Here is a 19,891-nt window from a genome sequence, read left to right as displayed (position 1 = left end):
GAGGAAATTATTTGAAACCATAAGGGGCAGGGATTAATTAGAAATAGATAGCATGATTTCAGGAGTGTCAGATCATGCTTAACCAATTTATTGGATTTCTGTGAGGAAGTTACAGATCAAATGGATTGGGGTAAGGTGGTGGATGCTGGATTCCAGAAAGGCATTTGACACTGTCCCATGTAATAGACTATAGCATAAGAAAGAAGAAAGAAACACAGACTTGCATTTATATAGTGCCTTTCACGTCTTCATGACGTCCCAAAGCGCTTTATAGCCAATTGGAGTGTAGCCACTGTTGTAATGTCGGAAACAACTACAGCCAATTTGCGCACAGCAAGATCCCACAAACAGCAACGAGATAATGACCAGATCATCTGTTTTAGTGATGTTGATTGAGGGATAAATAATTGGCCAGGACACCGGGCAGAACTCCCCTGCTCTTCTTCAAAATCGTGCTGTGGGATCTTTTACGTCCACCTGAGAGGGCCGAATGGCCTACTCCTACTCCTATTTTCTATGTTTCTATATTTAACGTCTCATATGAAAAACAACACCTCCAATAGTGCAGTGCTCCTTCAGTACTGTGCTATAGGCCCCTGGGATAAGTGGCAATGTATTGGACATGATTACAAGTTGACTAGTTGGTAGACTGCAGCTAGGTGTGGTGCATGGTTGGGGTGGGGGGAGGAAAGAGAGAGGGTGCCTAGGTGGCAACCAGATATCAATGAGGTATCACAGGCATCAGTGTCAGGACTGCTATTATTTATCCTTTTAGTAAATGATTGGGGAGATGGAATTGTGTATAAATCTGAAGGTGAAACCAAATTTGGAGCAGCAGCAAATGATGATTAGCCAATGTGCACAAATCCAAAAGCACCTGGAGAATCTGTGGGTGGAGAAGTGGCAGATGCAATTTAATATGGAGAATGCTTAAAGTTATGAGATTTAGCAGACAGAAGGATTATGTGTTAAATATGGAAATGTCATGACAGGAAATAGATCTTGGAGTATTACTGGTAGTGTGCACAGGAGTTAGACTTTCCAACATCCTGTTTGGTTTCCCAATTGCTTTTGAACACTTAAGGGGGTAGAACCATAAGGAGAGGTTAACCAACCAGGGACCTTTCTCTGCCTTTTAAAGAGAACAATGACAGATGATCTATTGGAAGTGTTGAGAATCATCAGGGGATTTCAGAGAATGTGGATTCAAATACGTTTTTACACACAGCAGAAAAACCGAAGAACAAAGGATCAATGTTTTAAATTAAGGGCAACAAAAGAAAATTTCAGGCAAAATGTTTTTCAGTAAAAAAGTGATAACGTGTAGAACAGACAACTAGAAAGGGTAGGGGTATGAGGAGCATAGGTCATGGGTCAAGAAGAGGCTCGACCAGGTGGGATTTCAATTTGCAACCTCTTGAGTTGCTAGTTTAGTACCTTAACTAATATACTACCGTGACTCTTCTGCAGTTTTAATACTGTAAGTGAGGGGTGCAAGAGGAAGGAACAGAGGGAGTGTCTGGGCAACCTAATAGCTTGATCAAAGCTTGTGAACTTGTCACATGTGAAACCACTGGTGTAAACCCAGATCTTAACATTCCATGGCACAAATCTTTGGCAGTGCCAACACAATGCATCACCTAGAAAGGAAATGGCAATTTTGTACTAAGCTGATGATTGAAAAACGTTCGCTTGAAATTTTACTTTTTAGTAACCTTGTGCTGATTAAGGTAAAGGATGGTAGCACTGGGAAACAGAACATTGCCCCATTTCAGGCATCCAGTGTCAGCATCAAGCATCCCCAGTTCAGGTATGGCACAACTTAATACAAAGTAAAGTTCCCTTTTACTCTGCCACAACAATGTACCGCAGACCCAACCTGAGAAAATCACCCCCACCACCCCCCCTAACCAGAGTGACATTCCCGTTCCCAAGCCATCCTGAGGCCTCTGAGAGAGACCACCAAATTAGAGGTAGTTTTGTGCTGTGGGCCCAGGCCCTCTAGAAACTGGTTTGAAAATGTCCAAAGTCATTTCAGATAGGTCTCCAACAACATCAACTTGCATTTATATAGCGCCTTTATCGTAGTAAAACATCCCAAGGTGCTTCACAGGAGCGATAATCAGACAAAATTTGACACCGAGCCACACATGGAGATATTAGGACAGGTGACCAAAAGCTTGGTCAAAGAGGTAGGTTTTAAAGGAGGAGAGAGAAGTAGAGAGGCGGAGAGTTTTAGGGAGGGAATTCCAGAGTTTAGGGCCTAGGCAGCTGAAGGCACGGCCGCCAATGGTGGAGCGATGAAAATCGGGGATGTGCAAGAGGCCAGAATTGGAGGAACGCAGAGATCTCAGAGGGTTGTAGGGCTGGAGGAGGTTAGAGAGATAGGGAGAGGGTGAGGCCATGGAGGGATTTGAAAACAAAGATGAGAATTTTAAAATCGAGGCGTTTAAAATCTTAATTTTAAAATCTAACAGCTACAAGATAGACAAGACTTTCCTCCCATTAGTCTGGGCTGGATTCGAACCAGAGATCAGGAGCTCCTCCAGCGTATCCTGCCTCTTTGAACAATCACTGGCCTATTCATTTTCATTATTGAGAAGCGGCAATACATGGTCTGTTCTGATTTGTAGGAAGCGGTTCATTTCCTCTTCCCCTCCTCCACCGGCTCACGCCATTATTGAGTGAAGCTCAGGAGCTGTTTTTCACATCTGCACTGGTTGTGTACCCAATACAGTACATAGCCATTTAACTCGAACCTGTTGATTCTGAATATGCCTCTAGCCCAAAATAGCAGTAGCTGTAATGAGCAGGAAATGGAGGCCCAGCACCAGATAGGATGTATGCTGCAGGCAAGCCTTTTTTTCATGTGCGGAATTGAAGTGACTTGAGGTCACAGACGTTGTTGCCGTTCCATTTTTATTTATTTATTTGCAAAAAGGAAGCTATTTTTGAAGGTGAATTATCTCCTCCCTTTGTTGGCCAACATTGTCTCCATTTAATCCTTTGTCCTCTTCCGTTAGCTTTTGTTTTCAAATCCAGCCCAGACGAATGGAATGAAAGTCTCCTCTATCTTAATGCTTATTGTCCTATTTACTGGAGCAATGATTGTTTTTTTAAATGATTTACCAAGAAATAAAATGATTCTCAAACACACCCTAACCAAAAGAGAGTTGCTTTGATGGCTCAGTCGGGTGAATGCTGTGCTTGGTGTGGCAGAGGCGGAAGATTCCAAATTCAGCTGTTGGTCCGGATTGAGTTAGCTGATCGAGATGACTTTAGGGGTGCTATCATTGGCCTCTCCAGCCCCGTGCTGGGGACGGGGGGAGGAAAATCAGCCAGGGCTCCTGCTTCTGATCATTATCCGGCAACTCCCACTAGGAAGTGCCAAAGTGTGGACACTGAGTGAGGACAGGATGAGACTCAGCAGTGTTGACTTTCATGGTTGAATCCCCCACCAATAATCCCCGTCTACGCTCATACATGAAGTGTGGTCACTTGGATGAGGTAATGGTGGAACTGTACCCAGCATGATTCAGTGCCTCCGGGTGAAGAAATGGGACCATCAAACGGGTGAAAATCGATGACGAAAACCAGCACAAAACAGATAGATCGGACACCATCTTGGGAATGACTGTCTTTTTGAGTGGAATTTCAAGTACATGGCGTTTATCTACAATCTGGAGGGCAAGCAGGTTGTTCCGGTAAAAACGTCAAACATCACAGGGGGACACGGAGGTCAGCTCTCCCTCGTTGTGGTCTCTCTCCTCATCCTGCTTTCTCCTCTGTAACCTGCTCAGCCTTTGACCCAGTGTGCTGAGCATGCCGGCAGTCTGACTAAGTGGCCATTACCTGCCTCTGGGAGTCTTTCAGCAACATCACGTCACTTGTGCAATGCAGTAACTCTTGGGATGTCACCCTGAAAGATCACCTGCCTCAACTATCTGATGTCCATGGACAACAAATCACAAAAGATAGTAAGTACACCTCCTCTGCACTTGTGGGCAGCAGTTAGACACTGATTATGAACCTGTATACTTTGCTACTGTAACTGCATGGCTTTTTCTGTAACACAGTGGAGACTGGGTAAGCTCCACCTCCCTCTCATCTCAATCTCAGGGCCTCCCACTGAAGAGAGAAAACTGCAGATCAGGGAAAAGGAAAGGCAGCAGGAAACTGAGGCAGGACAACAAGGTAAGCCTAACTGCGAGTGCAATTAATGTATGTGCGTCCGAGAACTCACATCCTATGTCAACAACATTCCAAATTATTTTTATTTTGGCAACAAGCCTTCTACAGGATGGCATCTCCGCAAAATCTGTTTACACTCCGTGCAATTGCTTTCAACAGAGCTTCCCAGGCAAAATGGACCTGCACAGCTGTTTATCTCCAAACATCCTACAAACCGAGCTATTCAACAATACGATGTGCACTGCCACCTGTAAGCAGACTGTGACACTTCCCCAACTTGTATAGAACCTTGGTTACATCGCACTTGGAGGACTGTGCTCAGTTCTGGTCTCCATATTACAAAAAGGATGTAGCAGCACTGGAGAAGATGCAAAAAAGATTCACAAGGATGATACCAGAACTGAGAGGTAATACCCTAAACAGGCTGGGGCTCTTTTCTCTAGAAAAGAGAAGGCTGAGAGGTGACCTGATAGAGGTCTTTAAAATTTTGAAGGGGTTTGATAGGGTAGACAAAGATATTTCCACTTGTGGGGGAGACCAAAACTAGGGGGTCATAAAAATAAGATAGTCACTAATAAATCCAATAAAGAATTCAGGAAAAACTTCTTTACCCAGAGAGTGGTTAGAATGTGGAACTCGCTACCACAAGCAGTAGTTGTGGTGAATAACAGATGCATTAAGGGGAAGCTAGATAAACACATGAGGGAGAAAGGAATAGAAGGATATGTTGACGGGATTAGATGAAGTAGGATGGGAGGAGGCTCGTGTGGAGCATAAACACCAGCATAGACCTGTTGGGCCGAATGGCCTGTTTCTGTGCTGTAAATTTTATATAACTGAGTTTCTCACACCGATAGATAATTCAAACATACGGTTAAAAACACACAATGTGCCGTGAAGGATGGGGTTGGCACAACAGCGATGGTATCAATTAATACTCCCAATCTTGGGAATGGTTAGGAAAACTCCTAATCTACAGCAGACATTCAATTATATTCCCTCCCACGGATAGACCAGTCATTTCTACCCTTTTAATTCAGTTGGTACTGAAGCTCCGTGCTCTAAACACCTCCTGATTGGCATCCATGACTAGGAAGAATGCCAGTCAGTGCCACTTCCCAATGAGTCAGTCACTTGACGAGTCCCAAGGTTGCCGATGGGTGACCGGCACCTTACTGAGCCTGGAGGCCTGGCTATGTGGGCCCCCATGAGAAGGGGGGCAATCGAGTTTCAAAATACAAGATAAGGGGAGATTTGAATGATGCTCAAAGTCTAATGAAATGACCCCTTCTTCCTCCCACAGTTAATTTTTACTTCACGCTATTCCTTCTGTCACCCATTAATGTCGGGCTCAGTCCAGCTGAGTTCACAATTCGGTTTTAGGGGAAACAGGCTTTATTTGTCAGATTATGCAGTGGAGTATTCCCAAATGATTTAATAAAGACGGCTATGATGCTTATCGTAATTCCCCAATAAATCCTTCGAGAGGAATCTCCTTCACCCTCACAAACAAGACTCAACTGGGTTCACCCGCCCCGGGCTCGAGCTGCCCCCACTATGATTCAGATTTACATGGGGTCTTTTGTACTCCACAAGCAAACGTAAATGTCCTAATGAGGAGCAGTGACAGGGACAGCCAGAGACCACAGCCACTTGGACAGGAGCTGTGTGAGCTCGTGGGTCTAGCCAGACAGGAAATGTTTACAATTTTAAATCTGAAGTTTTAAAAAAATCTATTTCAGATATATATCAAGGGTAGTTTGGGGCTGAAAGGGAGCTAATGTTCTGGCAATGGAATATAAATGCAAGAAGCCATTCTGATAATCACGTCCGTCCATCAGTGCCTGATATGTGGGCTGAAGAAGCGAACAGTGGGAAGTATTTGAAGCTTCAAAGAAATACACAGGAGCACAGTGCGCAACACATCCCATCTTCGAACACCGAGACTGTCGGGCAAAGTGCCTCACCCAAAGTGTTAACTCACCTTTCCCTCTCCGATGCAACCAGGTGGTTGTTTCAGATTTCCAGCACTCGCTGTTTCCTTCTAACCTTTTTAAGCATTTGGCTGCCTATTTCCTCAGCTCTCTCGTGCTCCCACCAGTGCAGCGAGTACATTCCCATCAGGTGTACCACTTCCACCCGATCTTATGGAAACGCAGCCTCGAAGGGACTTCTAAGCACAGACATTTACAAACTGGTTCACATGGCACCGGCTCGCCACACCAGTCCTGGAAATGAAATCACTTTGGCCGCTAATCTGGAACAGCAAGACCCCCCTATAGAGGGAGGGTACTGGGTTTGTTTTTTGAAGGAGCTTTTATCCTACAATAACAAACATTGCACACATTCCAAATTTTGTTTTTCTTATTCTGGCAACGAGCCTTCGACGGGACGGGATCTCTGCAGAAATCCGTTCGCACTTTAGTGCGACTGCTTTCAGCGGAGCTTCCCAGGCACGATGCATGTGCACAACTGTTTATCTCCACACATCCTGCCAAACGGGCCATGCAACAATGCGATGTGCACTACCATCTGTGAGGAGATTGTGACGCGGGGCCAGTGTTATCACTGGATCTCGTGGATTCAGCAGTCTGCAGGAAGCCATTGTATCACAGATAATGGGAGGCTTTTCCTCCCAGCTATTAAGAGTCCAACCTGCTGTGTAATTGAGGCTGCACAATGGCATTTCCGAACCTTATTTCCACCATTCATTTACGAACTCCCCTCCCCAACTTACAGACCCTTACACATTATGTTCCTTTTCGTTCCGATACCTCTGAAATTCATCACAATGGCAATGTTTAGAAAGTTTGGTTTGAATGACAAAAAATATTCGTTCTAATCTCTAGTCTTGCTCGAGGCTCGTTAATGTTATTGCTCTAGTTCTGGGCCCACGTTCTCAAGTTAAACAGCCCGTTTGCAGTTAATTTCTCCGCGTGTTCTTAAAAACTGGATCGTCTCGCCCCTCTCAATTTTCGTTTCTCAAACAAAAACCCATTGAATTCACCCGATACGTACAGATGAGGACGTCATTCAGCCCACCTGTTTAGAAAAGCCTACAACCCTCTCATGGCAGCGTCCAAAAATAGTTTTTGCCTCCATTGTTCTGCTCAGAAATCCATTCCAAGTGATGCTTAGTCTTTGCATGAAGAAGAGCTTCCTGACATTTGTCCAAATTTGCCTTTCACCAATTTGAATCTGGCTCCCCCCCCCATCCCCCCAACCCTTGTCCTCCTGTTCCGAGAGCCTCTCCTCACAACTCAAGAGCCCTAACTCCTGAGGTCATCCCAGTAATTCTCCTCTGAACCCTCTCCAATGCACTGATGCCCTTCTGAAGGTCGGTGCCCAAAACTACGCACAAAGGGGTAGAAATTAATTAGTCGTTGAGACTTGCAATATTGGGAGTATTTCCACTGGAGCGGAGAAGGCCGAGGGGAGATTTAATAGAGGTTTTTAGAATCATGAAAGGTATTGATAGGGCAAATAAGGAAAGACTATTTCCTCTGGTTGGGGTGTCAGTGATGAGGAGCCATGAGTTTAAAATTGTCACGAAGAGAGTGAGGAGAGAGGTTAAGAGCAATTTCTTTGTGCGGAGGTTTGTTGAAGCATAAACTGCTTTGCTAGAGGAAGTGGTTGAAGCAGAGACCATTGCATCTTAAGGGTAAAGTGGATAAACATTTGAAGCAGAGGAATATACAGGGCTATAGCGATAGAGCGTGGTATTGGGATTAGTTTTGGATTGCTCCAGCAAAGAGCTGGCACAGACATGATGGGCCAAATGGTCTCCCTCTGTCTGTAAACCATGGTTCTAGCTTTACTCTGTATCTAATCTGGAAGTGATTTTTTTGCTGAGACTGGGTTCTAAAAGGTGCAAAAGCCGTGACTCAGTGGAGCCCTCTCGCCTCTGAGTCAGAAGGTTGTGGGTTCAAGTCCCACTCCAAAGACTTGAGCATAAAATCTACGCTGACACTCCCAGTGCAGTACTGAGGGAGTGCTGCTCTGTCGGAGGTGCCGTCTTTCACATGAGGCATTAAACTGAGGCCTCCCCTCTGCCCTTTCAGGTGGACGTAAAACATCTCACGACACAATTCGAAGAGGAGCAGGGGAGTTCTCCTGATGTCCTGGACAATATTTATCCCTCAATCAACACCTAAAACACATCATCGGGTCATTTATCTCATTGCTGTTTGTGGGAGCTTGCTGTGCACAAATTGGCTACATTATACAGTGACGACACTTCAAAAGTACTTAATTGTTTGTGAAGCGCTTTGGGACAGCCTGGAGGTAGAGAAAGGCGCTATATAAATGCAAGCTCTTTCTTTCTTTTATACAATACCCTCTCCAGCATGAGAAGCTTTTTTTTTAAGAAAAAGAGTGGAGAGCAGGGACCAACTGTTCTATCCTGTCATCCTCACAAACCCACTGCCCTCGTGAATTATAGAATCACAGAAAGGTTACAGCACGGAAGGAGGCCATTTGGCCCATCGAGTCTGCGCCAGCTCTATGCAAGAGCAATCCAGCTAGTCCCACTCCCCCGCCCTTTCCCCATAGCCCTACAAATTTATTTTAACTTTCAAGGACTTATCCAGTTCCCTTTTGAAGGCCATGATTAAATCTGCCTCCACCAACCCCTCGGGCAGTGCATTCCAGATCATAACCACTCGCTGTGTAAAAAAGTTTTTCCTCATGTCACCTTTGGTTCTTTTGCCAATCACTTTAAATCTGTGTCCTTTGGTTCTTGACCCTTCCGCCAATGGGAACAGTTTCTCTCTATTTACTCTGTCTAGACCCTTCATGATTTTAAATACCTCTATCAAATCTCCTCGCAACCGCCTCTGTTCCAAGGAGAACAACCCCAGCTTCTCCAGTCTATCCACGTAACTGAAGTCCCTCATCCCTGGAATCATTCTAGTAAATCTCTTCTGCACCCTCTCTAAGGCCTTCACATTTTCCTAATGTGCGGTGCCCAGAACACAATATGGCCGAACCAGTGTTTTATAAAGGTTCATCATGACTTCCTTACTTTTGCACTCTATGCCTCTATTTCTAAAACCCAGGATCCCGTATGCTTTTTTAACTGCTCTCTCAACCTGCCCTGCCATCTTCAACGATTTGTGCACATATACCCCCAGATCTCTGTTCCTGTACCCCTTTTAGAATTGTGCCCTCTAGTTTATATTGCCTCTCCTCGTTCTTCCTACCGAAATGTATCACTTCGCATTTTTCTGCATTAAACCACATCTGCCACGTGTCCGCCCATGTCACCAGCCTGTCTATATCCTCTTGAAGTCAATCACTATCCTCCTCACTGTTTACTACCCTTCCAATTTTCGTGTCATCTGCAAATTTTGAAGTTGTGCCCTGTACACCCAAGTCCAAGTCATTAATATATATCAAGAAAAGCAGTGGTCCCAGCACCGACCCCTGGGGAACACCACTGTACACCTCCCTCCAGTCCAAAAAACAACCGTTCACCACTACTCTCTGTTTCCTATCCCTTAGCCAACTCTGTATCCATGTTGCTACTGCCCCCTTTATTCCATGGGCCGCAATCTTGATGACAAGCCTACCATGTGGTACTTTATCAAACGCCTTTTGAAAGTCCATATTCACCACATCAACTGTTCTCATCGACCCTCTCTGTTACCTCATCAAAAAACTCTATCAGGTTAGTTAAACACGATTTGCCTTTAACAAATTCATGCTGGCTTTCCCTAATCAATCCACACTCGTCCAAGTGACTGTTAATTCTAGCCCGGATTATCGTTTGTAAAAGTTTCCCCACCACTGAGGTTAAACTGACTGGCCTGTAGTTGCTGGGTTTATCCTTACACCCTTTTTTGAACAAGGGTGTAATATTTGCAATTCTCCAGTCCTCTGACACTATCCCCATATCTACGGATGTTTGAAGATTATGGCCAGTGCCTCCTCAATTTCCACTCTTACTTCCCTCAGCAACTTAGGATGCATCCCATCCGGACCTGGTGACTTATCTACTTTACGTACAGCCAGCCTTTCTAATACCTATTCTTTATCAATTTTTAGCCCATCCAGTATCTCAACTGTATCTTCCTTTACTGAGATTATTGGTCGTGTAAGCTTCTGATTAATGAAATGCCATGAACAGTTTACATCTGCAAACCTCCTAACATTTATCAGCTCAGTTACATTTTTAAAGCCAATATAGGACTTTACAATTCCAGATTTTCTTTAAAAAAAAAATGAACTAAAAATGCATCACCTCAACAGTGTTGTTTACAGCACATTTTTCATTTTTAATAGTCTGGGTTGTTTGCTTATTTTTCCTACAAAGATAGCCAAATGGGGACTGGGCATTTGTTTTTTTTTTGGAGCAGGACTGGTTGAAAATTAGCCAAAGGTGAGACACGTCTACTGACTTACTCTGAAATCAAAATGTACTCCCAATTTCAAAAACGGCACCCTTATACCTCCGCACCCCACCCCCCTCCCCAATTCCTCTCTTTACCTGTGGCCTTCAGCAGCCTCCAATAGAGAAAGGGACAGGAAGGAGTTAACTCTGCTCTCCACCCCACCACCCCCAACCCTCCCCAGTATCCTGTCCCACACAAAGCCCCACTCATCCATCACCCCTGTCCTCGCTGACCTGCACTGGCTCCCTGTCCCCCCAAGCATTCAATTTGAACCTTGTCTTCAAATCACTCCATGCCCTTCTCCCACCCTATCTCTGCAATCTTCTCCCTATACTCCCTCCAGTACACTCCAGTTCACCGCCTCTGGCCTTGTGTGAAATCCTCCTTTTGATGGGAGAGCCTTCAGCTCCTCGGCCCTGCTCCTTCTAACTCTCTGCCCAAATCCTTAGGCCTCTCCACCTTTCCCTGCAGCTTTGAAAAACCTTCTCAAAACCCTTCTTTTTGACCATGCTTTCGGTCAGCTCTCCTACTTTCTCCCTTCCTGGCTCAGTGTCCATTTCATCATTTATGTCGATTTAGTGAAGTGCCTTGGGACATTTTTTTGTATTAAGGGTGCTGTTGTTCTGATACGACGTTAAACCAAGGCCCCACATGCCCTCTCAGGTGGATGTGAACAATCCAATGGCACTCTTTTGAAGAAGAGCAGGGGAGTTCTCCCCAGTGTCTTGGGTCAATATTTATCCCTCAACCGACATCACTAAAAACAGGTTAATCTGGTCATTATCACATTGCCCTTCGTGGGACCTTGCTGTGTGCAAATTGGCTGCCGCGATTCCTACATTACAACAGTGACTACACTTCAAAAGTATAAAATTGGCTGTAAAGCACTTTGGGACGTCCTGTGGTCGTGAAAGGTGCTATACAAATGTAAGTCTTTCTTTCTACAATGAGCACAGCCCCCAGCAATGTAAAAGCACACTCACCCAATGTAATTGGTTCGGAGGGAGATCTCAAGCTCCCGCAATACTTTGGTTGATTCTTGAACTCGGCGCCTGAATTTCTGCAATAAATAAGAAAAGCGATCAGGCTGGCGGAAGGTGCAGATCTGGTTGGTTCTTGGTTGGGGCATTAAACAGAGCACCAAACTAAAGAGACAGAAAAAATGGTATCACTCACTACCCTGTCGGTGCACAGTTACACAACAGCATCAATTGTGACAGTGTACACAATTATGACCCTGCCCATCTATTGCACTCTCTGTCTCGCTGTCCGTCCAAGGAAGTCAGATGGCAAGGAAATGGAGGAAAAATTGAATAACTACCTTGGAAGAAAAACGCTGCTAATACAGTGATGTAGCAGTAGATTCTCAAAGGTTGGAAGCTGAATTATATTAGGGACAAGTCTTTCCTATTAATTTGGCATCCAGAGTTGTCACTTCACCCCTATAGCACACCCAGTGAGTGATCTATTCATGCTGACTACACAGGTAGGTGGGTCATTGGTTATGAAAAGCAATGGGGAGAGGCCATCAGAATGGGAACATTGCAATAGATGTGGGACACAACTGCAGGAAATCTGATGATGATGATGCATGAACATGATTACAAGGATACTGGGGGTTAATTTTCACCTTCACTGCTTGGGCAGCAGTGAAATCAACGGGATGAAAATCGGACAGGTTCTAGAACGGGTGAGCGAGTCGTTCCACCAGATTAGGGTCCAAGCGGTGAAGGTGAAAATTCCCCCCCCAATATCGTCACAAGATACAGGAGGATAAAAGAACCTGCATTTCAAAACAGCAAAATCGATTTTGCCTTCATTTTTTCCTCTTTAGGTCTTTTCTTTTCCCCCCATTCTCCGATGACTGGCTTCTCTAAATACTGCTCCGTAACCCACCACAGAGTGTCGTGTGGGTGAATTACATATTATATCAAAAGTTACAGCACAGGAACAGGCCATTTGGCCCAAATGGTCCACACGAGCCTCCTCCCTCCCTACTTCATCTAATTCTTTCTCCCTCATGTACTTATCTAGCTTCCCTTTAAAGACATCTATGCTTTTCGCAGGCGCTGGGATGCCAACAGCTCGAGGGTGGATAAACGACCTGGGCGATCTTAACTGGTTCCTGCCAGGTGGATAGAATTAAAATCACCCCCTCAGTCCCAGAGATGAAAGGACAGTGCATTATGCCTTCACAAAAATTCTTCTTAAACTTACATAGCTCATGCAGCATGGCACCATTTGCTGCGATGCTCAAGAAACTAAGATTCTCTGCCTGACCTCCAAACCCCTTTATTCACAAGTGTGTAACCAAAGTTCCTTTTACCTTCCTGGTAACTCCTGGGTCCAGGTAACTCTTCAGTTTCTGGATGTAGGTATGTGGAGGATTCTTCACCTGAAACCGCTCCTGACAAGTCAGATGGAAACAGTCATTTAGTCTCAAATGCAGCAGAGAACAAAAAAAGAACATAAGAACATAAGAAATAGGAGCAGGAGTAGGCCAATCGGCCCCTCGAGCCTGCTCCGCCATTCAATAAGATCATGGCTGATCTGATCCTAACCTCAAATCTAAATTCATGTCCAATTTCCTGCCCGCTCCCCATAACCCCTAATTCCCTTTACTTCTAGGAAACTGTCTATTTCTGTTTTAAATTTATTTAATGATGTAGCTTCCACAGCTTCCTGGGGCAGCAAATTCCACAGACCTACCACCCTCTGAGTGAAGAAGTTTCTCCTCATCTCAGTTTTGAAAGAGCAGCCCCTTATTCTAAGATTATGCCCCCTCGTTCTAGTTTCACCCATCCTTGGGAACATCCTTACCGCATCCACCCGATCAAGCCCCTTCACAATCTTATATGTTTCAATAAGATCGCCTCTCATTCTTCTGAATGAGAAAAGGAGAGAAATGAGAAGCTCTCTTCAAACGCAGTGGCACCTGATTTGAAAATGTACATCAATCCAATTTCAATATTGAAAATAAAACGGGTTTCACCTCACACTTAGAACAGTGGATTTATGGCAAAAGAACCAGAGGGGAGATGAGGAGAATTTTTTTTTTTTTTACGCACCGAGTTGTTATGATCTGGAATGCTCTGCCTGAAAGGGCGGTGGAAGCAGATTCAATAGTAACTTTCAAAAGGGAATTGGATAAATACTTGAAGGGGAAAAATTTGCAGGGCTATGGGGATTATAGCCCTCTGGCACCTCAATCAAGTGGCCCTCCTTCATGTGTGAGCCAAGTCGCTGAGTGTCGGCAGGATATCAGAGCACAGGAGGAGTCACAACCAAGCCCGACCTTACCCTCGTTCAATGCCCACCGACGCACTTTCAACTGGAAAGCGATCAGGAGCAGCAACCCTGGCTGATTTCTTTTCCCCTGCCTAAGGCAGAGATGCAGTGTGGCCAATAGTAATCGCCCCCAGCCAGTTAGCAGGTTGAGAATAGCGTACTGAGGACAGGCCAGGGATCGAACCTGGGACCTTCATGGCCTTTATGGCTCAGCGCAACACCATGAAGGGCACGTGCTCATTGGATAATCAATCAGGGGGAACAAGATTGAGCCTTTAATGCAGTGCACATCCAGATTATAAAAAAAGTGAAAAAAGCAATGAAAATCCCAGAAGGCATGATGTCCACACTATCAAAATTCTTCGTTACATAGATTGACTTAAATGGCCTCTTGCACACCCCGATTTTCATCGCTCCACCATTGGTGACCGTGCCTTCAGCTGCCTGGGCCCCAAGCTCTCCCTAAACCTCTCCGCCTCCCCACCCTCCTTTAAGAGGCTCTTGAAAACCTACTTCTTTGACCAAGCACTCTTAATATCTCCATGCAGCTCGGTGTCAAATTTTGTCTGATAATCGCTCATGTGAAGCGCCTTGGGATGTCTTACCACGTTAAAGGCGCTATATAAATGCAAGTTGTTGTTGTTGTCGATTGAGCTGGGGGGAAACAGAACGGATATTGCAGCAACATGTATCTAAGCTCAAAAAGCCAATTTTTGGAATGCGTGCTCCTGTTGGGAAGCCTCGTCCATCGGGAGTGCATATAGGGAAATCGCAGATGCATTCCCCACAATTAAAATGAATGGGCTGAAAATCATAGACAGGTGTCTGTGATTCATGGCGTGCGCTCCCGCCCGGAGAGGTTTCCAAACGGGAGCGCGCATCCAAAAAAATTGGCCCTGTGAGCATAAGGTACATATTCACGTTGACCAATTACGTCCAACCTCATTGCCAATGTCTGAACCTGCAGGTACACTCTGGTGTCTTTCATCGTCGGATTCCATTGGTGAGAATCAGAATTCAACACTGTGCTTTTATCTTTGTTCTTGTAGAAAACAGGGCCTGCTAATTTTTCTGATGCAGCAATACTAGGCTGCCCGAGTTTTAGTCCCTCAGATACTGACACAGAGGACTCGCCTGGATGCTAATCTGTGCGGTTGACAGCACAGCTGCTCCCCGACAGGCCTCAAGTCTCACATCAGCAGAACCATTCCATGAAGAGAGGAAAGACAGTGGCCCTGAACGGAAGCTAGTCAACACAAACTAAATTTTGAAACAAAAATGAGAGAGGAGATACTTCCCTGCCCCCACAAGTGCTCGAGGATGAGGGCACCACAGGACTCTGTCTGTTTGCATCTTACGTGGACTAGACTGGATTCCAAGTACCTGGTCACAGATGAGATCCCATTTCTTCTCATTGTCGTACTGTCGTAGTAGCCGTGCTTTATCTGGAGGAAGATTCATAGAATTCTGCAAAGGAAACAAATGCAGTGCTGGATTATTTCCCAGTGTGATAGATTTACAAAGTTGAGGCAAACTCCTTCAAGCTTGCAAATATAAATATCGAGCAAAGTTAGGAAAATCTAGGGTAGAATTTCAGCTTGCCCCTTGGGCGTAGAACTGGCGATGGGGATCGACCAACCGCTGTAGGAACAGTCTGATTTTCATTAAATCAATGGAAATGAAAACCAGGCGGTTTCTACGACGCCAGTTTTACATCGGGCGGCAAGTTGAAGATCTACTCCAGTGTCTCAAATACCGTCGACACGCCCAATGTATACAGGACACCGTCAACCCACCATAATGTATACAGGACACCGTCGACACGCCCAATGTATACAGGACACCGTCAACCCACCATAATGTATACAGGACACCGTCGACACGCCCAATGTATACAGGACACCGTCAACCCACCATAATGTATACAGGACACCGTCGACACGCCCAATGTATACAGGACAACGTCAACCCACCATAATGTATACAGGACACCGTCGACATGCCCAATGTATACAGGACATCGCCAACCCACCATAATGTATACAGGACACCGTCGACACGCCCAATGTATACAGGACATCGCCAACCCACCATAATGTATACAGGACACCGTCGACACACCCAATGTAGGTTGGTGAGGACAGGGGTGATGGGTGAGTGCGACTTGGTGTGTGATAGTAAGCGGGCAGCAGAGCGCATGACCTCTGCTCACCAGCTGCCCACACCACTGAGGCCGAGATTGGGAACTCAACAGAGTTGAGAAGGTTGAGCTGGTGTCCCTCCACCCCATAGTGCTGTCCAGCAATTTGCTTCATTTGAAGAGTTCCACTACAGCAATGTAATTCTTCCGCCATGCAAATTAAGCCACACTTATGAATTCAGCCACAGCCCCCAACGTTCAATACTAAACCCTCTGCTGACATGACGACATGCTGCTCACTGGCTGCTACATGAAAGCTTCACAAAAAACAAATTGCTGTTACTGTTGTTAAACATGGCAGCCCTTTAGCACACATCACGGTCTTCCAAATAATATGAATGACCAGTTAATCTGTTTCTGATGGTGTTGTTTGAGGCAAGATTGTTAGCCAAGACACCACCTTGCTGTCATGGGACCTTTAATGTCCACCAAACCACTAGAACAGGCAGACAGGGTCTCGTTTTAATGCCTGATCAGAAGGACGGCACCTTCCAGTAGGAGTGTTAAGTCCTGGGGTACGGCTTGAACCCACAATTTTCCAACTCAGAAGTCTGAGTGTAACCAACTAAGCCACGCTGACACATGACCTGTAGATTATCTTCTGACTTACAAAATCGGTCACTACACAAACATTCTGATGTTAAAGACATATGTCGTAGGCATTAGTTGCAGTTACATTTCAGGATATTTTGACCATTTTTCCATGGAAAGGATCTAGAAAAGAGTTATTTTAAAATGTGCTTCTAAGTTAAAACTTGTTCTTACAGTGCATGTTCCTCAGGATAGCCTCACGCTGGGATGCAAATCAGAAGCCAGACAAAGCCATCTGGCTAGCTGGCCTCAGCCAATGGGGCTCATTAAAATACTTTCCAGCAAACATTCACACCTTACAGATTCGAATGCCTCATTCCTTTTTTTGAATTTCGCATGGAGCTAATTTCAAGGGTGGCCCATGTCCAGGCAGGTTTGATTGGCAGCTCAATTGGCCAGCCCTCAGTCGCAAACAAAGTCAGGAGTAAAATAACCTAGCTTCCTGTTCATTGAAAGATGTTGAATCAGCTGGTTTTCAAAAGCAGTCAGTCTTTTGTTAAGGGAAAAGCTGCGAGGGCCTTCGCTGAGGCAAACAGGTTAGAAAAGCAGGAAGATGGTCAGAAGACCTCCTGCTTAAGTCAGACAAGATAACCCATTGACGTGAGGTAGCATAAAGTGTTCATTATTTTTATATTATGCGGAAATAGGTTGTATCAATTGAACCAAGTGGGCAATAAAGCAGCTCAACAGTTCAAACCAAGCCTCGCCTCGGTCTGCCTTCAGAGAGATTGAGGAAATACATGGATGAATGACATGGAGATCCGGTCTAGATCACAAGGGAGTTTCATTGTTACACCCCTGGGTCCCACTGCTGCACAAGTAGATATAAAGTAGTGTGAGCCAACTCCCATAAAAGTAAGACACTCAGACCACTTAGGGGAGTGACTGACACTACTGAACCCGAGAAGTTATCCACGGCAGGCTCGAATTCATAACAGTTGCTTTGATCTGAAGTACAGTACTTGCAAAGCAGGAGCCCAGTCTCCCTGGCATAAAGGGAGATTGCACCTCTCAAGATAAAAGGAAGGACAATGTTTGATGTCTTGGCCCTGAGCTGTGTGATAACAGGCCAAGGTCCTGATGGATTTCAGCTGCCTCCTCTCCCCTGACCACCAGGAATGTTTGTTAAGTGCAGGGTTAATCTGCTTTTGGTATTTGCCAGAAAAAAAGGTTCCTCCAAGCTGATGAGCTGTAATTTGGGGGCATGGGAAGAAAAGAAAGTTAGAGGAAGATGCTTTGTCCTTCAATCGGAGCTGGAAGGACTCCAATATTGGGAGGTACCCCACCTGATTGCCTGGTGGAAAAGTGTTAAATACAATCACGAAAGACCAGAGTAACGGACAACCTTGGCACTTGAACCCATAAGCCATCTGGTTGCAAATGAGACATCCCCTCCCCCAACATCTTACAAACCAATCTCAGCTTGGATAATCTATTTATTTAAGACTAAACTGAACCAAGAACTCTGAGCCAGATACTAAGCACTAAAAACAAATCATCAAATTGGTTCAGCTCAAGTGTCATAGATGAATTTATGCAATAATAATTGACTTTACTTTATTCCCTTAAAAATAACAATCCCTTGATAGCTCAGTGAATTTTTGCAGTGAGTTACTGAGTTATACAAAGCAAATCGGTCCCACATTCAATCTTAATCAGTGCAGCAGTAAGGATATTATAATTGGAACAGCACCTCATCTTTCGATTAGGCACTTTACAACCTTCCAGACTCAACATTGATTTCAATAACTTCAGATCATAATCACTGCTCCCATTTTTTCGGAAAGCAAGTGCTGGTAATGGTTCTGCTATTGCCAGTTACAGCTCCTCTGGACCCATCTCTTGTTTCTTAACTTGTCCCATTCCCACCCTCCTTGCCTTGCACCATCATCCCTTTTGTCATTTAATCACTCCTGCCCTCCACCCTATCACAGACCTTTTGTTCTTTCCTCCCCTCCTCTTCCCTTCCTTTCCCTTCCCTTCCCTCCCACCCCCGCCCGTTCCTTGGCTCTGTACTTACTTAAAAACTGTTTAATCTTCCAGTTCTACGAAAGGTCATCAACCTGAAATGTTAACCCTGTTTCTCTCTCCACAGACGCTGCCTGACCTGCTGAGTGTTTCTGTTTTTATTTCAGATTTCCAGCATCCAGCTATAGCTATAAAGTATTTTGCTTTTGTATTGTAATTGGTATTGGTGGCTGGGCTAGGATGGGAAAAATGGGCCAAGATTCCCGCTCTTGATTGCGTGTGCATGCGTGCCCGTGTGCCAATGTTGGGTGAGGAAAGGATTGGGCTTGGCTATAATGCCCCCATGGTCCATTACCCTGCCATCCCTCACCATCAAGGCTCATGTAATGAATGGTCATCTGGGTGGGGTGCTGTAGGGTGATTGGCAACCGTGGAATGGTAGCCCAGCAAGGAATCAATGCCTTCAGGAGAGGAGGGGAGAAAATTGGAGAAGGGGAGGAAAAATTTAAGTAAAAAGGATGGAGGTATCCCAGCTGCTTTTCTCTCCCTTCCCTCTTGAAAGTATCACCTCACGCTGAGGAATAGTTCCACAGGTAGTAGAGGCCCTTGCCCAAGTGACAATCATTCACCTTGGAGCCTCTCTGGCTGTGATAAAGAGCAGGAACCTGAGCTGATTTCTCCCTTCCCTAACCCAGGAGCAGTCGTCCATTGATCAGCACAGACCAGGGATTGAACTTGGGATCTTCTCAAAACACCACTTACGCCATAGCTACGTGCAAGGTATCTCAAAGAAAATGCCACTGGGCAGCTCCCCCTCCCCTGGAAGGCTCAGTGCGTGATGGCACATCAGGCTGTGGTAATGAGGCCCGCATACCAGGAAGGTCCCAGGTTACCTGATCTCTGCCGAGGCTGCAGTGAGGGGGGTGGTGGGGGGGGGCAGGTGCTACAGCTAGTGCCTGCGGGCTGGGGGGAGGAGGAAGGGGGAAGAAAAGCAAAGCAGTCAGTCTGTCAGGGTTCCTGGTCCTGATTCAACGAGCCCTGCTGCAAAACGTGGAGATTGGGTGGAGACGGGCTGGGGTTCGACTAAGGCCCTCTGTAACCGGGGACAAACCCTGCCAATGCTCTCCACAACAGCCTGGCCAAGGTGTTGGAGGTCCTCTTCAGGAGAGGAGGGGATAAAATTGGGAAGGGAATGCTGCACGACCGGTCTCCAAAATCACAGCACGGTAAAATTATACTTCATTGTGGATTATCCAATATA

General features: G+C 45.4%; 1 protein-coding gene across 1 annotated transcript in view; it reads right to left on the bottom strand.

The window, feature by feature from the left end:
• Positions 1 to 19,891, bottom strand: part of LOC137307264 (formin-like protein 3) — a 145,097-nt gene that overhangs the window by 62,717 nt on the left and 62,489 nt on the right. Inside the window, exons 2-4 of the mRNA XM_067976697.1 lie at positions 15,255 to 15,338; positions 12,910 to 12,990; positions 11,567 to 11,643 (exon numbers count right to left, since the gene is read on the bottom strand). Coding sequence (XP_067832798.1) covers positions 11,567 to 11,643; positions 12,910 to 12,990; positions 15,255 to 15,338 — 242 coding nt within the window. The remainder of the gene's footprint in view (positions 1 to 11,566; positions 11,644 to 12,909; positions 12,991 to 15,254; positions 15,339 to 19,891) is intronic.

The sequence above is a fragment of the Heptranchias perlo genome, chromosome X (genome assembly GCF_035084215.1).
Source record: "Heptranchias perlo isolate sHepPer1 chromosome X, sHepPer1.hap1, whole genome shotgun sequence".
NCBI classification, from domain to species: Eukaryota; Metazoa; Chordata; class Chondrichthyes; order Hexanchiformes; family Hexanchidae; genus Heptranchias; species Heptranchias perlo.
Note: the sequence above shows the minus strand (reverse complement) of the source record. Positions and strands in the feature narration are given on the sequence as shown.